The sequence below is a fragment of the Heloderma suspectum genome, chromosome 2, assembly GCF_057233095.1.
Source record: "Heloderma suspectum isolate Gila_16-S chromosome 2, 16-S_ref, whole genome shotgun sequence".
NCBI classification, from domain to species: Eukaryota; Metazoa; Chordata; class Lepidosauria; order Squamata; family Helodermatidae; genus Heloderma; species Heloderma suspectum.
The window spans coordinates 40,337,279-40,356,399 of NC_139459.1; the positions used below are offsets into that span (position 1 = coordinate 40,337,279).

The following is a 19,121-nucleotide window of genomic DNA, read 5'->3' on the forward strand; positions in this document are numbered from 1 at the left end:
TTGCATCCGTCTGTGGGCAGACGATAGAGCAAAAGGCACCTGACAATCCACGAAACACAGACAGAGCAGATTTTACTCAGTCCATACGTCCCTAGTATGTACTTCCTTCCAGTCAGTAGAGGCTGGTGGCTCCAATTTTGGTGGGGCAATGCATCAGCTCTGGGTTTCAGTCGGAACTCTAAAGGAGCTATCCAAGGTGCTGAAACCCAGAATGGATTCACAGCCCCACTGAAATCAGCTCCACCAGCCTCCACTGCTTCCAGTTCCCAATTGCTGGGCTACAACACAGGGAACTTCAATTCAGCAGACAATACTCAAAGTGACAGTACAATTATCCCCAAGAAGCTGGTAAGGGATTATGGGACTTGTAGTCCAAAACATCTGGAGGGTACCAGGTTGCCTCCTCTTGGTTTACACAGTAATTTAAAGCTAAAATGCAGTGTGATTTTGAGAAGGTGTTTCCACACCAACGTATTATAATCCTGTCCACACCAGAATCCCATTAACATTTTTGAGAAAAGGCGGGGCGGGGGGGACAACAACAACCACATTTCCACAGACCTAATTGGCAGAACTAGTGTACTTGTCTACTCTTAGGCAGTACTTACTTCATACGTCATATAAATTGAAAGTGCCACGATACCAAAGTTGTAAACAACCATTATTTCCCTCAGAGAAAAAGGTTTTCTGTTCTCCATGAACTTTGGTCCCAGATTAGTGACAAAATAGATATAAGCTGCAATAATAACCGTCTGTGGCAAAGGCGAAGACATGAGCGGGTAGCCAGCGGCTCGTGGATCTGGAAAAGAGATTTAAAAAGTAGTTTCTTAATTCTTACAGGTTCTGAACTAACTATAAAGGATATTCTTTACTTAAAATCACTATTATATTATTTTTATTAATTAATTAATATTATTAATAATAACAAATATTATATTATTACCATTATTATTACTATTACTATTATATTTTTAAAAACAAAATGACACTTCTGGGGAAGCATTTAATGTGAAATGTACTTAGGCCCTCTGAACAAAGTGCTAGCCTTCATTAACCTGCTTGAGATACCTAGCAAAATGTTCATGAGCTTTAAAGGAAGTCACTTGGATCAGGTATATATTCCCACCTCCCCAGGTGATTTGGGACATCACCAAACATGAAAGGCATCTACTCAGGGCCAACATAGCATGACCAATGCTGATTCTGATTCAGAAAAGTCCGAATGGTAGTCACTGGATTTCAGTTCCTATTGCATTGGTGGATCCCATGATCCTTTTGGGGTACTTGTGGTTGGAGGAATTGCAAGCATGAAAGGCAAAAACAATTAGTTACCAGTAGCAGGTGGCAACAAGTTCTGACAAACAGCTCATAAATAGGGCTTTCCAACCATAATAGGATGTCAAACTACACCACCCTTCCTGCTTATTTCCACCCTCATGAAGCATTGTAAAGTTCATCTGGATGTTTATGGGCTTGGGAGGAGGCAGAGTTTTCAGCACATAAAACTGATTCACCTATAGTACCAGTGTACGAAACACAGGCCCAATGCCATTTTATGGTGCCAATTGAGCAAGGCAAACCACAGACCAGAAGTGCCCCATATTAAACCGTTTGGGTTGAGAACCCTTGTATTCAGAGCCAGCTCTCACCAATAGTTAAAACACGGCCAATTCCACCTTAGTTTGATGGGTTCTGGGCTAGTTTTCAACTGGAACAAGGCTTCCCCTCCCCCATATAAATTCCACCGTCCTTTACAATCACGGGAAGTGGTAGAACACGAACTTTTGACAATGGCAGCAGATAATCTTCTTTCTAACTACTTCCTCCTGTACAAAAGATGACCAAGCCTGACAGAAAAAGATTTTGCAGTAAGAATAGGATGATTATTGAATATGTTGAAAGGGGGGCAAGGTTTGCAGACATTTTGAATGCAGCAAGCGAAGGAATAGATGGATGCTGACCGCACAGCAGAGAGGAGAAAGATTTTAGAGGAAGACTTTTATTTTATTTATTTATTACATTTACATCCTCCCTTTTTATCCTTAAGGAACCTAAGGTGGTGTACATAATCCTCCTCCTCTCTATTTTATCCTCACAACAACAACCCTGTGAGGTAGGTTGGGCTGAGAGTCTGTGACTGGCCCAAAGTCACCCAGTGGACTTCCATGGCTGAGTGGGGAGTAGAACCCAGATCTCCCGACTCCCAGTCCAACACTACACTACACAAGCTCTCATTTTGAGCCTTCTCTCTATCATGTTCAACTTGCAAAGGTGCACACATACATTAACTTCTGTTCTCCTTACATTTTAAGAGGAAACTTTATACATAGCAATTTCCAAAACTGCTCAGGTGCAGCACTCATGCTTGACTGGACATTTATAAAACAAAACAAGACACAATTTTGTCTGTTCCAATTAAATGTCTTCCAAAAATGCTCATTAGAGCAGAGAGGTATTCCACTCATGTCTCCTGCTGACATATTGCTGGGGCAGCCTTTGCAATTCTGTCTGTCTCGGGGCTAAACTACAAGCTATGTTAAATACATAGCATACAGCTGATCCGCACCTCCCCCGCCCTTGAAATGAACATGTGGACCCTGATCCAGATTGGGACCACTGTCTGTGAGATGGGGATGTTTAAAACTTCCCAGCCAGCCACTTCCCCCCACCTAAATTCAGCCCCTTCTATGGGGTTAAAGAAGTGGGGGGAAACCTCAATTGATGCCAATGAAGCATTTTTATATTATGGGCAAGATTGTATTTTTAAGGATTTTAATCTTTGTAAACCACCCAGAGAACACTGGCTATTGGGCAGTACGGAAACAGAATGAATGAATGAAATGAAGGAATGAATGAATATAATCACTGCCACCAGTTGTGGCGATGGCCATTGGCTTAGACAGGTTTTGATAGGACTGGACAAATTAATGGAGGCTAGACCGTGAACAGTCCATGGTTATTAGCCACAATGGCTAAATGGAACTTGGCCACAGTAGGTGACAGGATGCTGGACTAGATGAGCCTTTGATCTGATCCAGGACTTACATTCTCAACTACTCATAGGCATCACCTTGCTCTTGAGGTTTTCACAATGTATGGTATCGATTTCATTTCCCAAGACAACTAATGCTCTAAATCAGCCTTCCCCTACCAGCTGCCATCCAGATGTTTTGGATTACAACACCCATCATCTCTTGGCTGGGGTGGATGGGAGTTGCCATCCAAAACATCTGGAGGGCGCCTGGTTGGGGAACACTGTTCTGAATGGATTCAGGCTGAAGCAGCACTTTTAAAAGGTTCTGTGTCATTTTGTAGTGATATAAAACATGACTGATTGAAGTCTACCTAGGGATTTCAGAGAATTCCGCCACGGATCTCGGGGAGGCCGAATGCCAGTGCATTCGGCCCCCCAAAATCAGTGGTGGAACGGCCTGCCCCCCCCGCCCCCCCCCCCCGGGACGAGACTTACCTGCGGCGGATCTTCTGGGCAGCGGCGGCTCCGGCTCCGGTTCAGCAGCAGTTCGGCGGCGGCCGGTCTTCCGACCAGCTGCCGCCGCCACCGCCATTTCCAGTTAAAAAAAAAAAAAGATGTGATAGGCTATGTAAAGATTTACGTAGCCTATCACAGCTAGGTTTTTTAAAAAAAACCGTGATAGGCTACGTAAATGTTTACGTAGCCTATCACGTCTGACTTTTTAAAAAAAACAACCGCGCGTACGCAAATGGCGGCGGCTACGGCCGCCGCCATTTGCGTTCCTTATTTTGGCACATCTTCGTCTACGTCAAGATTTACGTAGACTAAGACGGCGAAAATAAGGGGAACGCAAATAGCGTAGCCGCTACGCTATTTGCGTTCCCCGTATTTTCGCCGTCTTAATGTACGTAAATCTTGATGTAGACGAAGACGTGCCAAAATAAGGAACGCAAATGGCGGCGGCCGTAGCCGCCGCCATTTGCATACGCACGTTGTTGTTGTTGTTTTTAAGTCAGACGTGATAGGCTACGTAAACATTTACGTAACCTATCACGGCTGACTGCAGGGATGCAAACGGCAGCGGCTACGGCTGCCGCCATTTGCGTCCCTGCTAGCCAGCGGCTGGATGTCCGGCTGCTGGTGGAGCCGGCCGGCGGCTCCGCGGAATCCCTGCGGAGCGGAGCCATCCGGTCAGGATTCCAGGGGGGAGGATTCCAGGGGGAGGGACGGAACGCCTCCCCCCCACCATCAACATAATCCGCGAACAGGTAAGTGACTTTCGTACATCCTTCAGTAGAAGTCGTAACAGGCAATAACTCAACAATTCTAAGATCTAAAAGGATCATATCTAAATTTAAGTTACAGAGATCTAGGATCCAAATACAGGTGTATAGAGAGGGTCTAGTAATAATGAAAAATATTTTTTTTTCTTTCTTCTTGAAGAGTAGCTGCAGCTATATGTCAATTGGCAGCTCTGGAAATAGTCTATAGTTCTGTGACCTGCATAAGTTTCACTAGTTTGGCAAATGTGCATAAAATTATCTTGAAGCATAATTTAGCATTCATTACTGTCTTGTGCATGTATACATCTAGCATTTTAACTATGCCCATTTTTTAACTTGCAAATGTACGCTGCAAGTTGTACAAGTAATCCAACAAGTCATATTTTGCTCCTCAGAAAGTACTTATGGGTGTGTCAATACCAGCTTATTCGCATGCAGTTTATTGCTTGTGTGGAGGCAACATGAATATCTGGTGCAGTCTGCTACACATCTTGTGTTCCATCTTCAGTTCTTCCCCATTACCACCTGACTTGTTCCTTCCTATTAAATGTTGCCCTCCTATATCCCCACATATTTCTGAACAAACTTGGCTTAGCCACCACACACAGATATGCATTTAGGACACAAAAATGGGCGGGCGGGTGCTGTTGCACTCCTGTCCTGCTTGTGGGTTTCCTGTGGGCAGCTGGTTGGCCAGTGTGTGAACAGAATGCTGGCCTAGATGGACTTTGGTCTGATCCAGCATTGCCCTTCTTATGTTCTTAATATACATTTCAATTTTTTTTTTAGGAAAAAAAATCACTGGTGGCAGTGATTATATTCATTCATTCCTTCATTTCATTCATTCTTAAAACAGTTCCAGATGTGGTGAAAGTACATACAATTAATGGACATTATTGGGGATCAAAACTCACCAGCATCTTTAATCCATTCATCATAAAGCGATGCTGCCTTCAGTGTCAGATTTCTAAAAGCCATTTTCAAGTAGGAGTTAGGCTTCCTCCTAAGGTAAAATGAACAGGATATATAATTAAAATCTGAAAAGAAAAGAGGGGTTAGTAGCCTTTTCAGCATTGCCACTGCAATTGTTAGAGGGACGCAAGTTCGCTGTAGAAACTTAGACAATAGCCATAGACTGAACATTAACTCGACTTTCTGCTTTATGCAATTCATATGCCCGTGGTGTAATGTGGTCACATGAGGTTTTCACCTTTGCATACCTAAAAAACACAAGCCTCAGTCCTTAGTACCGAATTGCCCAAAAGCAAGCCCTGCTGAATTTAGCTGAAGTGGCATCATTCTCAGCCAATGTGCTCAAGACAACAGCTAAAGTCCAAATGACCTTATTCTCACCATTGCAACTTAAAATTCTACAACAGTAATGCTGTGATGTGGGCTTGTTTTTAAGCTCAGCCTTCCTATCTGCTGAAGCTATGAAGAGGCAAGACAGTTTTAAGCATGAAACCTATGATCTATAGATTTAGAGTGTGGGAACAAGCCAACCTAAAGAAAATGAATGTACTCCATGGCAGAAAGCTATCTTGCAAAACATCAAACAAAATTTTGAACTATACCTGATCACTTCATTCACATACCTCCACATGCTCATTCCCGTACACACTTGATACTGACGCCTTCTTCCGTGACCCTGGATTGTGGCCAAACTTATGTCTCGCATGACCTTCCTAAATGACACCTGAGTGGGCCTGCTTCCCAGATTCTGCCTAGCTTCTCCTTCTGGCCCTTTCTAGTGTTCCTTTGTAACTCAGAGTCCAATCTCAGTAAGATTGTATCCCCAGGCTGCTAACATTGACAGCATGAGCATTTCCTTGTCCAGTTAATCTTGCTACCCATTCTACATAAACAGCTTCTCAATCACAAGATTGGATGGAGTTCAAACACAAATTCAGGGCAAAATCCTGGAGTTGCAAAATCAGCATCCTGACACTTCAACCAGCTTAATTCCAGAGACTTCAATGGGACCAAGCTCATTCAAGTGCAAGTACATCAGCATTATGAATTTTAATGAGGGCTCTTAAATCCATGATGTAGCAAGGGCTACTCAACCCATTCTAAATGAGAAATATATGCCCTTTGTTGAATAGCACCACACCACAATTCCTCTTTTGGTAAGTAAGCTGGTACTAGTAATAGCATTCATATAGCACTTCAGAGTTTTCAAAAGCACATGGTATCTTGGGAACACCCACACTTGCTATGCAAGTCAACATATTTTGCTTCCCTTCCCAGTAATTTGGGCAAAGGGGAATTAAGCAAGTCTACTTCTTTGTTTGAGTAGCAATGTACCTCCATGGGGTGGGGGGACCCAGTAAGTTTACTCACTCTCTTATAGGCCCCAAACCAGTGTTGTGTCTCATGAATACTGGCTTACCCAGGGAGAAACAGTTCTTTCAAGGGGCCTGATCACAGTCAAGACCCAAAGAGAAATGCTGATCAACTGGAATTACGAAACATCAGTTTGGATGACAACACCTAAACTGGCTCCCTTAAAAAACAAAACCCATCCCTATTCATCACAACTTGCAAAATGTATACAGTATTAAAATAGTATTAAAATAGAAGTATATACATCAAGAAAAGATAGGTACCTCTTACAACATTCTACCCGGCTGCCTCAGAGAGCGAACTTAGATTGAGAGGCTTTCTCCATTGGCTCAGCTGGCATAAATTGTTATTTCAGTTCTCCCTTCCCAGAACAGTCTTGCAATAGCCATGGTACCTGAATTATACTTATTTTCCCCCTCCACCCCTACTAGTCTTATTAGATTGTAAGCCATTATTCTAAACCGTGAACTGCCTCGAGCGCATTAGCAGAACATGGAGCAAGTTTGTTGTTGTTCAGTCGTTCAGTCGTGTCCGACTCTTCGTGACCCCATGGACCATAGCACGCCAGGCCTTCCTGTCCTGCGCTCTCTCCCGGAGCGTGCTCAAGTTCATATTCATTGCATCCGTGATGCTATCTAGCCATCTCATCCTCTGCCGTCCCCTTCTCCTTTTGCCTTCAGTCTTTCCCAGCATCAGGGTCTTTTCCAGGGAGTTTTCTCTTCGCATTAGGTGGCCAAAATATTGGAGCTTCAGCTTCAGTATCTGTCCTTCCAATGAGCACTCAGGGTTGATTTCCTTTAGGATGGACTGATTTGACCTCCTTGCAGTCCAGGGGACTCGTAAGAGTCTTCTCCAGCACCACAGTTCGAAAGCATCAATTCTTCGGCGCTCAGCCTTCCTTATAATCCAGCTCTCACAGCCATACATTACTACTGGGAAAACCATAGCTTTGATTAGACGGACCTTTGTCGGCAAGGTGATGTCTCTGCTTCTTACTATGCTGTCTAGGTTGGCCATAGCTTTCCTCCCAAGGAGCAAGCGACTTTTAATTTCATGGCTACAGTCACCATCTGCGGTGATCTTGGAGCCCAAGAAAGTAAAATCTGTCACTGCTTCCATTTCTTCCCCTTCTATATGCCAGGAAGTGATAGGGCCAGATGACATGATCTTAGTTTTTTTAATGTTGAGTTTCAAACCAGCTTTTGCACTCTCCTCTTTCACCCTCAACAAGAGGCTCTTGAGATCCTCTTCGCTTTCTGCCATTAGGGTGGTATCGTCTGCATATCGGAGGTTGTTGATAATTCTCCCGGCAATCTTAATTCCGACCTCTGATTCATCCAATCCGGCATTTCTCATGATGTACTCTGCATATAAGTTAAATAAGCAGGGTGACAATATGCAGCCTTGTCGTACTCCTTTCCCAATTTTGAACCAATCGGTTGTTCCATGTCTGGTTCTTACTGTTGCTTCTTGACCCTCGTACAGGTTTCTCAGGAGACAGGTAAGGTGGTCTGGTATTCCCATCACTTTAAGAATTTGCCACAGTTTGTTGTGATCCACACAATCAAAGGCTTTAGCGTAGTCAATGAAGCAGAAATAGACGTTTTTCTGGAATTCTCTTGCTTTCTCCACGATGCAGCGAATGTTGGCGATTTGATCTCTAGTTCCTCTGCCTCTTCGAAACCCAGCTTGTACTTCCGGTAGTTCTCGGTTCGCATACTGCTGAAGCCTAGCTTGTAGGATTTTGAGCATCACCTTGCTGGCATGTGAAATGAGCGCAATTGTGCGGTAGTTTGAACACTCTTTGGCGTTGCCCTTCTTTGGAATTGGAATGTAAACTGACCTTTTCCAGTCTTGTGGCCACTGTTGAGTGTTCCAGATTTGTTGGCATATTGAATGCAGCACTTTAACAGCATCATCTTTTAGGATTTTAAATAGCTCAGCTGGAATACTGTCATCTCCGCTAGCTTTGTTGTTACTAATGCTTCCTAAGGCCCACTTGACTTCACTCTCGAGGATGTCCGGCTCAAGTTCAGTGACCGAACTATCATGGCTATCAGGGACATTCAGATCTTTCCTGTATAGTTCTTCTGTGTATTCTTGCCACCTCTTCTTAATCTCATCTGCTTCTGTTAGGTCCCTGCTTTCTTTGTCCTTTATCATGCCCGTCTTTGCACAAAACGTACCCTTGAGATCTCCAATTTTCTTGAAGAGATCTCTAGTCTTTCCCATTCTGTTGTTTTCCTCGATTTCTTTGCATTGTTCATTTAAGAAGGCCTTCTTGTCTCTCCTTGCTATTCTCTGGAACTCTGCATTCAGTTGGGTATATCTTCCCCTTTCTCCCTTGCTTTTCGCTTCCCTTCTTTCCTCAGCTACTTGTAAAGCCTCATCAGACAGCCACTTGGCTTTCTTGCATTTCTTTTTCTTTGGGACGGATTTCGTTGCTGCCTCCTGAACAATGTTACGGACCTCCGTCCATAGTTCCTCAGGCACTCTGTCTATCAGGTCTAATCCCTGAAATCTATTCCTCACCTCCACTGTATATTCATCAGGGATATGATTTAGGTCATACCTGAACGGTTTAGTGGTTTTCCCGACGTTCTTCAATTTCAGCCGAAATTTTGCAAGAAGCAGCTCATGATCTGAGCCACAGTCAGCTCCAGGTCTTGTTTTTACTGACTGTATGGAGCTTCTCCATCTTTGACTGCAAAGGACATAATCAATCTGATTTCGATATTGACCATCTGGTGACGTCCATGTGTAGAGTTACCTCTTGTGCTGTTGGAAAAGAGTGTTTGCTATGATCAGCATGTTCTCTTGGCAAAACTCTATTAGCTTTTGTCCTGCTTCATTTTGTACACCAAGGCCATGCCTGCCTGTTATCCCGGTGATTTCTTGACTTCCTACTTTAGCATTCCAATCCCCTATGATGAAGAGGACATCTTTTTTTGGTGTTAGTTCTAGAAGGTGTTGTAGGTCTTCATAGAACCGATCAACCTCAGCTTCTTCGGCCTCAGTGGTTGGGGCATAGACTTGAATTACTGTGATGTTGAATGGTTTGCCTTGGATTTGTACTGAGATCATTCTATCATTTTTAAGATTGTACCCCAGTACTGCTTTTCCCACCCTTTTGTTGACTATGAGTGCTACTCCATTTCTTCTAAGGGATTCTTGCCCACAATAGTAGATATGATGGTCACCTGAATTAAATTCGCGCATGCCTGTCCATTTTAGTTCGCTGATTCCCAAGATGTCGATGTTCAATCTTGCCATCTCATGTTTGACCACCTCCAGCTTACCTTGATTCATTGATCTGACATTCCAGGTTCCTAAACAATATTGTTCTTTACAGCATCGGATTTTCTTTTCACCACCAGACACATCCACAGCTGAGTGTCCTTTCGGCTTTGGCCCAGCCGCTTCACTCTTTCTGGCGCTACTTGGAAATACCCTCTGCTCTTCCCCAGTAGCATATTGGACACCTTCCGACCTGAGGGGCTCATCTTCCGGCGTCATATCTTTTAGCCTTGTGACACGTTCCATGGGGTTTTCTTGGCAAGAATACTGGAGTGGGTTGCCATTTCCTTCTCCAGTGGACCACATTTTGTCAGAACTCTCTGCCATGACCTGTCCATCTTGGGTGGCCCTGCACGGCATAGCTTATGGCTTCACTGAGTTACGCAAGCCCCTTCGCCACAACAAGGCAGTGATCCATGAAGGGGATGGAGCAAGTACTTATGCGCAACTACACTTATCCCATCTCATCAAGTTAACTTTAGTCAGAAAGGTACAAGATATTCTTTAAAATTATTATTATAGTAAAGCCAACTCTTGTTCTAAGGAACAATTGTGAACGTGGCACAAGATGTTTTGCTACCCTACTATACCCAAGGGACGATCTTTTAAGCAAAGGGACCAGGATTTCAATGGTTTGTTTTGAAAGAAAAAGAACTACTCCAATTGTAATGAAAAGATACTTCTCTTTGGGACGGAATTACTCTGCTGGTTCATCTTTGCTATACTTGTCAAGATATTTTATCAGTTGTAACACTTCTTGACCTTTGCATCTAGTTATGAATATTTCATTCCCACCACATCCAAAGACTGAAGTACATAATTAGGTGCACTAAAAAATGCTCTATACATCCATAAGTGCACAGAATAAAAGTTATTTAGATCATATCTAAAGAAACTCATAACAGTCTTAGAAAACTTTATTTTGGAAGACCATTAATTAAAGTTATATCCCACCCTTCCTCCGTGGAAATTAAGATTGACATGGATAACCTCCCAATAATGCTTTGATAGGTTAATGCAGCTTTCTCCAACTTGGTGCCCTCTGGATTATTGGACTACAGTTCCCATCATCCTCCAGCCAGCATGGCCATAAATCTGGAGGACACCAGGTTGTGGAAGGCTGGGTTAATGGAACAAGAAATTAGAAGACCTCAGCAGTAAGTAAGAAACTGTTTATTATGAAGGAATATTGTAAGCACATCATATTTTTAGATAAAACTCTTTTTCAGCAGTGTCAGGATTGAGCCCAGCATCTTGAGAGGCCTCTCAAGAGGCCATGGCAACAGAATCAGAGTCAGATGAGAAAAAGTGTGAAGTGGTAGGGCAGGGACCACAGCTTCAGGGAGACAGAAAAGAATCTGTCCAGGTGCAGGCTAATCAGTTGGATCAAAGCCCGACCACAACCTCTCCATCTGTGGGAACACAGCAACTCATGGCAGGGCGGGAGGAGGTGGGTGTGACAGATGCAAGGATCAGACGTTGGGTCAAGTGGGAGGAGCAGCTTTGGGATGTAAGATGTTCTACAAGGTTGGCCCACCACAAGAGGTCTCTAGGGGAAGACCCTCCCTGAGGGCAGGACTTGAAAAGCCTCTCAGGTTCTGTACTGCAGGTGCCAGATGTGCATCAACCTCTCTCCTAACAGTAGTGCATCTGTTAAAGGGATCTTCAGGTAGTCTATTTAGTACTCTGTCAGCTTAATCAGGGATGTTGCTGTAGGAAAACAAAGTCTGTAACCTGAACTGCTGTTGGACTGATTGATTAGCCTAATAAAGGCTACTTATAGGAGATCGACTTCTTAGTTTGACTACAAACACGCCAGAATAGCTCTGCACTTGACAAGAGGCAACTCATTTTATTCAATTATTAAAACATAATACTGCTTTGTACTTGACAGGTTCCACAGAGGTGCTGAGAGAGGAGCACAAATTATTGGTGCTTCCCAGCCCTGCTGGCAGGTCCCTTAAGCACACATTCTAATAAAGAGATGTGGTATCTCCTGATGGAAGGACAGACCATTCATCTCTTTGCAGGGAACATGTATATTCTTCACCTCCAATTTCACATGTGACTTCAACATAGAAAGAATGGGGAAGGGGGGGGGAATAGAGAGACATGAAATACATTCATACATTCTCATGCTACAGCACCTACCACCATTGTGGAAAAGTCCACCACTCAAATTATTTCCTGTGCATAACCACACCTTATAACAAAAACTCCACCCCACCCAGTATGGAAGATTCTTTTTTTACCATGAAATTTTATTTTGAAACAAGGTTAACAAAATAAAAGCAAAAAATGCAAGTTCTACAACATATGTAAGGAGTGTGTGCAGGTGTATGCCATTTTGTATGTTGGTGCGTAGTAATCAGAAAAAATATAGGCAACTGTATTTTGTTGGAACTTTATCAAAACTTTGAAGTGCCTCAGCATAGGAAATGAAAGGAAACCATGGTGTCATAATATCATTCTTCACATTAGAATTCCTTGTTTGTTGCACTCGCCGAGTAAGTTTATACATACTCATAGTCTACCAAATTTTATTAAACCACTGATCTTTAGTTGGTTGCTTTGGAGACTTCCAGTTACAAGCTATACATAACTTTGCAGCTGTATACAATTGCCTACAAAGGTCTTTATGAAGGAATCCAGGAATTTATGCAGGAATTTTATGTGTATGTATAAAATTATTTTGTACCCAACAAAACAAGAAAGACAAGATCCCCATTAGAATTCAACAAAAACACACAAGGTGCAAGGAACCGTCCAAGAACCACAATTTACCAATATACATTGTATGAAAACAGTAATACCTATAATAACTTGAGGACATGTATTTAAACAATTAAGGGTGCAATCCTATGCATGTCTAGACAGAAAAAAAAAGTCCTACAACTCCCAGTATTCCCAGCCAGCATGGCTGGCTGGACAACGCTGGGAATTGTAGGACTTTTATTCAGCGTAAACATGTGTAGGATTGTGCCCTAAGACACAACCATTTACATGCACTATGGGGAAGTCTACCCTATTGTAAGGGCCAATAGTGACATGACACAGGACAGGACATCCAGTCACAGATCTTCTTTTTTAAAAACCTTTTAATAATACAAAAAAAAAAAAGGATTTTTTATTTAAAAAACTTAAATAAAATTACTGTGTAAGTGGTACATTCTAAAAAAACCCTGCAACATGCAACAGTCAGAACCAACTAGAAGTGTATCATTATGATGCACGTTCTTTCCCCTAGCAAGCGTGTAGAATCATCCCACTGTCATCTTTGTTAAATAGGTGCAGACTTTTGATTTGTTTGTTTATTAAACCTGCTCGACCAGAGACAGACAGTCAGACAAAAGCAATTAATGTATACATCCAAGGCAAGGACTCCTTTGTACTGTTTCCCACTCTTCAGTGATACCATCTGTGTGTCAGGTTTACACAAGAAAGGGTAGCTGCTCCCAATTATGCAACTCCCTCCTACTACAGACTGAAAACCCAAACCCAAGCCATTTTAGGAAGTGTTGCAAGGCCTACTTGTTCAGGCTGGTTTGTGAATCCCAGAATTAAGCTGGGGAAACATTTGCGGGGAACTGTGGCAGTATCCAATGGTAGTCCTATCCAGAGTCAGCCTGTTCACTTCAATGGATCTACTCTGTGTAGGAGTACCATTGGATACTGCCCTTTAAGTGGTTTCATTCTATTTTACTAAGTATTTGCCCTGAGTCTTCGTAATAGGGAGGTCTATTATATATATTTTAGTATGACTAGCACCCAAAGGAATTTTAAACTCAAATTATATTGTTTTAGGGCACAATCATATGCAAGTTTAGGCAGAAAGAAGTCGAACAACTCCCAGCAGGCCTCAGGTCAGCTATGCTGGCTGGGGAATGCTGGGAGTTGTAGGATTTTTTTTATATCTAAACATGAATAGGATTGCGCCCTTAGGTGATTAAATCTATGCATGGCTTCTATAGCAAGATGCATTCCTTGCTTTTAGACAATTACAGTTCCAGATTTTGGAGGGACCCTGCTACCCATTTGCTTGCCCACTCTTTCTAGGCCCAAGCTGCATCACTGCCCAGAAGGAGAGGACAAAACAAGTGAAAGCTGCTGCTCTTTTTCCTTACTCGTGACATTGTGCTTGCATACTCAGAAAGCATATATGAATTTAAAACAATGTTAAAAAAAAGAACATCTTGCTGTCTGATTGTCAAGAGCACCTTTTAGACAACTAAAAGTTTTTAAAATTAATCTGCGTAATTGTTTATTAATCCTATACATGTCTCTTCTAAAGGAAGCTCCAGTGAATTCAATGGGACTTCTGTGTTGACATGTGTATGATTGCACTGTTAGGCTGAAACCCTATACAGAGTTATTTTGGAGTAAGTCCCCCTGAGTTCAATGGAGCTTACTCCCAAGTAAGTGGGTACAGGATTACAGCGCATTGCATCCCTAATTTTTAGCTAACTAAATTCTACAATATTGGGCCTGAAGTTTAGCCTCACTGCAGTTTTGAAAGGAAGCTGTCTTTCCTTGGCAGTTCAACAACAATAAATTGGCTGTACAATTAAGTTGGGTACAAATTTCACTAAGGTGAACAAGAGGAGCTGGTGAGAGGAATAAGAATATCGGATCTGTAAACAAGACAGGGATTTCTTACCATGCTGGCATTAGGAATTATTAGGCTTTAAGGCTTGTTATTTTCCATGAGTTTTAGAAAGCAAGCTCAGCTAACTTGCCCAAGGCGAGAAGAAGCAGACATACTATAACCAATTCGTCTTTTCTAATTCCCAGTTAAGTGCCAGAAGAACAGGCAGCTTCTCCATTTGTATCTACCCTCTCCCCCCTGGTTTTAGTCACATCATTAATGGCAAAAATGTGCATGCCAATTTTTAAAAGGCAAAGGGTATCCAAATTAAAATGAAAGAGGCAATTGCCTAACAACATCCAAGCATGTAAGGAATTGAAAACTTTCCCAGGGGGAAAGCAAGTAAACTTTGAACCTGTGTCAAAAGAAGAATAAAACCAGCCAGCCATTGTTTTAAGAGAACTTTTAAAGATGCAGATAACCAATAATCAATGCCCTTTGCCTAAACTTCACAGCATCCCTCAATTTATATCAGGTTTTCTTTCTGTTATGTTTCTTTTTAAAAAGAAATCAAAAATATGCACTATAAACCAGATAATATCAAATGTCCTGGAAACAAAATAAGAATTGCACGAGAATTCATGCCAAGGGTGGCCACGCCTCAAACTAGTCACACACACACACAGCCTGGCACTCAAACCTATTCATGTAGAACAGATGTATGTTTAAAGGCCTAGGGACTGGTCCCTGCCTCATATCTACCAGTCTCCTCCCTTCCTGATAAGAACATAAGAAGAGTCATTCTGGATCAGACCAAGGGCCCATCCAGCATTCTGTTCACACAGTGGCCAATCAGCTGCCCACAGGAAATCCACAAGTAGGACATGAGTGCAACAGCACCCTCCCACCCATGTTCCCCAGCAACTGGTGTATGTAGGCATACTGCCTCTGTTACTGGACGGAGCATAGAGGCATCAGGACTAGTAGCCACTGATAGCCTTCTTCTCCAGGAATCTGTCTAACCCTCTTTTAAAGCCATTCACATTGGTGGCCATCACTACATCTCGTGGCAGTGAATTCCATAGTTTAACTATACGCTGTGTGAAGAAGTACTTCCTTTTATCTGCCCTGAATCTCCCATCAATTAGCTTCATGGGATGACACAGGTTCTAGTATTATGAGAGAGGGAGAAAAATATCTCCCTATCCGCTTTCTCTACTCTATGCATAACTTTGTACACCTCTATCATGTCTCCCCTTACTCACCAAACCTACAGCTTCACATGCTTAAATATCGAAAAACACAGCAGAACAGGCTATAGCAATGAAGAGAAGGCAACAGTCTCTCAGTTCTCTCCATGCAATATCAGGCAGTCTGGCACAAGGGGCAGCAAGAAGAAAATCCTGAACACAGAGTCACTCTTCACTACCACCAACCAGAAATGAGAGGTTTTCGAAACCTGAAACATCTTCTGCAAAGGCACTGTCGAGCAATACAGTGATTAGAAGACAACATTTGGAACCTTATGAAATTTGTAGGTAGCTGTATTGGTCCATTAGAAAAGATCCTAAACCCACAGCAGGGTAATACCCTTATTAAGACCTACAAAAATGCCACATATTAGCAAGTTTTCCGAAACACATATTTTAGTACTGCCACCACCACTTGCTGTTTCTCTTAACATTCACCCTAAAGAAGAGTTCTGGAGAACTCAAAAACTTGATCACTGATTTTCACTAACATTTGGTTGGTAATAAGTACATTACATTTACTGCGGCATATGAAATCTTAAGACTAGGTCAGGCAGCATTTAGTTCTAACAGAACTAAATGTGGTTATTGCTTGATCCCTGCAAGTATTCTAGGGACTCTTCCTTACCCTGCCTGTCCCGAGCAGTCAACAGGGATGACATAGGATGTTCAAAACATCCTAGCTGCTCAGAGTGAAAAAGCATCAACAACGGAATATTGGCAAAGGGGAGGGAATAAATAGATCAAGCTGTGAAGGGAGATAGATGAAAAATGGCAGGCAACAAGGAAGCAAAATAGAAACATGGGTGGGAGGGTGCTGTTGTGTTCGTGTCCTGCTTGTGGCTTCCTGGTTGACAGCTGGTTGGCCACTGCGTGAACAGAATGCTGGACTAGATGGACCCTTGGTCTGATCCAGCATGGTTCTTCTTATGTTCTTAAAACAGATGCAAGAGTTGCAAGAGGGGCAGGAATAACTAAGAAACAGGACAGCTAATGGAAAAGTAACAGTAAACAAATGGTTTAAGCACCAAGACTTCTTGAAAGGGTGGGCAAGAGGCATGAAGCTGAAGAGAAGAAAGTCTCTGCATGCCAAGGGAAGCTTTCTATATGACATTTGGATAGAAATAGTTCTGTGAAAGATAAAGGTGTGTTGGGATCTCTCAATAGGGATTCATGAAGGAAAGTCAGACTTTAAGAACCTGTAAGGGGTGATCCAATCCTAAAAAGGACACAAGACTAGGGATATAAGCAACTGCAAGTCATTTGCTCCAGAGAGGCAGTTAGTCTGTGATTCCTGAGATATTTGTTTTCATCCCGACAAATCCAAAACCACCCATGGGATGAGGTGTGGCTGCCGAAACTATCTGAAGAATTTTCAGGTACAAGTACAAGGTACAAGTCATGTGAAGAAATTCAGTTGGTGCAAATGGATCAGAGTAATATGTGAAAGGATTAACAGACAGCCAAAGAAGATGCAGCAAAACATTACAGTAGTGGACAACTGTCTGTGGAACTTTTTCTTATTGGAAATAATGTCAATAGCAACTGAGGTTTGAGTGTGTGGATAAGTAACAAGGGGATATACGGGTAATACAGGACAGTTGGGACATATATTCTAAGGGCTCTCTGTCACAAAACATTCAGAGACTGGGATTAAAACCAGAGGGAACTAGGGTTGGCGGAGATTTTCTCCCCGAAACTTCGGGGGGCCGAGCGCCAACGTGTTCGGCCCCCCGAACAAGTTTCGGGGAGAAATCCTCCGAACCCCCCCCCGCACCCCCCCCCCGGGACGGGACTTACCTTCGCCGAATGTCCCTCCTGGCAGCGGGTCCGGCCGGCGGTTCGGCGGGTGTTCGAGCGGGGTGGGAGCGGCAGCCGGTCTTTCGACCGGCTGCCGCCGCCGCCACTGCAATCAAAGAAAAAAAAATGCCCCCTGATAGGCTACGTGACGATTCACGTAGCCTATCACGGCTAGATTTGCAAAGTCAGCCGTGATAGGCTACATCAATCGTCACGTAGCCTATCACGGGTGACTTTAAAAAAAAAAAAAGTGTGTACGGATAATGGCGGCCCCCATAGGGAGCCGCCATTCCCGTTCCTTATTTGGTCGCTGTAGTCTACGTAAAGATTTACGTAGACTACGGCGAAAATAAGGGCAACGCTATTTTATTGCAACGCTAAAATAAGGGCAACGCCGGGGCGAGGCGGGAAGCCTCCCCCCCGGCCTGAATTTCGGCCGGGCCGAGGCGGGAAGCCTCCCCCCCCGGCCTGAACTTCGCGGGGGGACCAGCGAAGCACCTCCCCCCCACCGCGAACGTCCTTCGAGGACAGGTAAGGGACTTTCGTCCACCCCTAGAGGGAACCGCATATAATAGCCTTCCCCAACCTGGTGCCCTCCAGATGGGTGGGACTGCAACTCCTGTAATTCCCAGCCAGCACTGTCATTGCTCATTCTGGCTGAGAATTATGAAAGTTGCAGGCCAACACATCTGGAGGGTTGGGGAATGCTGGCATATAACATGCACCATTACAACTTCTTGAAACATCTAGATCTGAACACCACTGGAGAAAGGACACTAGGCAAGATTAAATTTATAGAGAGATCTGATACAACCCAGTTGTCTATGACTAGCCTTCAAAGTAGGGATGCACGAAAGTCACTTACCTGGTCTCGCAGCTTGCTTCGCGGTGGGGGGGAGGCGCTTCGCTGCTCCCCCCGAAGTTCAGGCCGGCGGGGGGAGGCTTCCCTCCTCGCCCGGCCGAAATTCAGGCCTGGGGGGAGGCTTCCTGCCTCGCCCGGCCGAAATTCAGGCCGGGGAGAAGTGCCCCATCTCCCCGGCCGCGAACTTCAAAAGAAAAAAAAAACGCCCCTGTGATAGGCTACGTAACAATTAACGTAGCCTATCACGGCTAGATCTGCAAAGTCAGCTGTGATAGGCTACGTTAATCGTCACGTAGCCTATCACGGGTGACTTTGGGGAAAAAAAAAAGCGCATACGCAAATTGCGGCCCCCATAGGGAGCTGCCATTCGCATTCCTTATTTGGTCCCTGTAGTCTACGTAAAGATTTACGTAGACTACGGCGAAAATAAGGGCAACGCTATTTGCATTGCCCTTATTTTCGCCGTAGTCTACGTAAATCTTTACGTAGACTACAGGGACCAAATAAGGAACGCGAATGGCGGCTCCCTATGGGGGCCGCCATTAGCTGTACGCGCTTTTTTTTTTTTTTAAGTCACCCGTGATAGGCTACATGACGATTAATGTAGCCTATCACGGCTGACTTTGCAAATCTAGCCGTGATAGGCTATGTTAATCGTTACGTAGCCTATCACAGGGTTGTTTTGTTTTTGTTTTTACTTTTCTTGTAATGGCGGTGGCGGCGG

At 43.6% G+C, this 19,121-nt stretch overlaps 1 protein-coding gene across 4 annotated transcripts in view; it reads right to left on the reverse strand.

Moving 5' to 3' along the window:
• Positions 1-19,121, reverse strand: part of ELOVL7 (ELOVL fatty acid elongase 7) — a 58,605-nt gene that overhangs the window by 13,097 nt on the left and 26,387 nt on the right. For all 4 annotated transcript variants that reach the window (XM_084833285.1, XM_084833286.1, XM_084833288.1 and 1 more), the window contains 2 exons: positions 5,172-5,260; positions 609-799 (listed from right to left, as the gene is read on the reverse strand). In XM_084833285.1, the coding sequence (XP_084689411.1) occupies positions 609-799; positions 5,172-5,235 (255 nt within the window). In that variant the 5' untranslated portion in view covers positions 5,236-5,260. The remainder of the gene's footprint in view (positions 1-608; positions 800-5,171; positions 5,261-19,121) is intronic.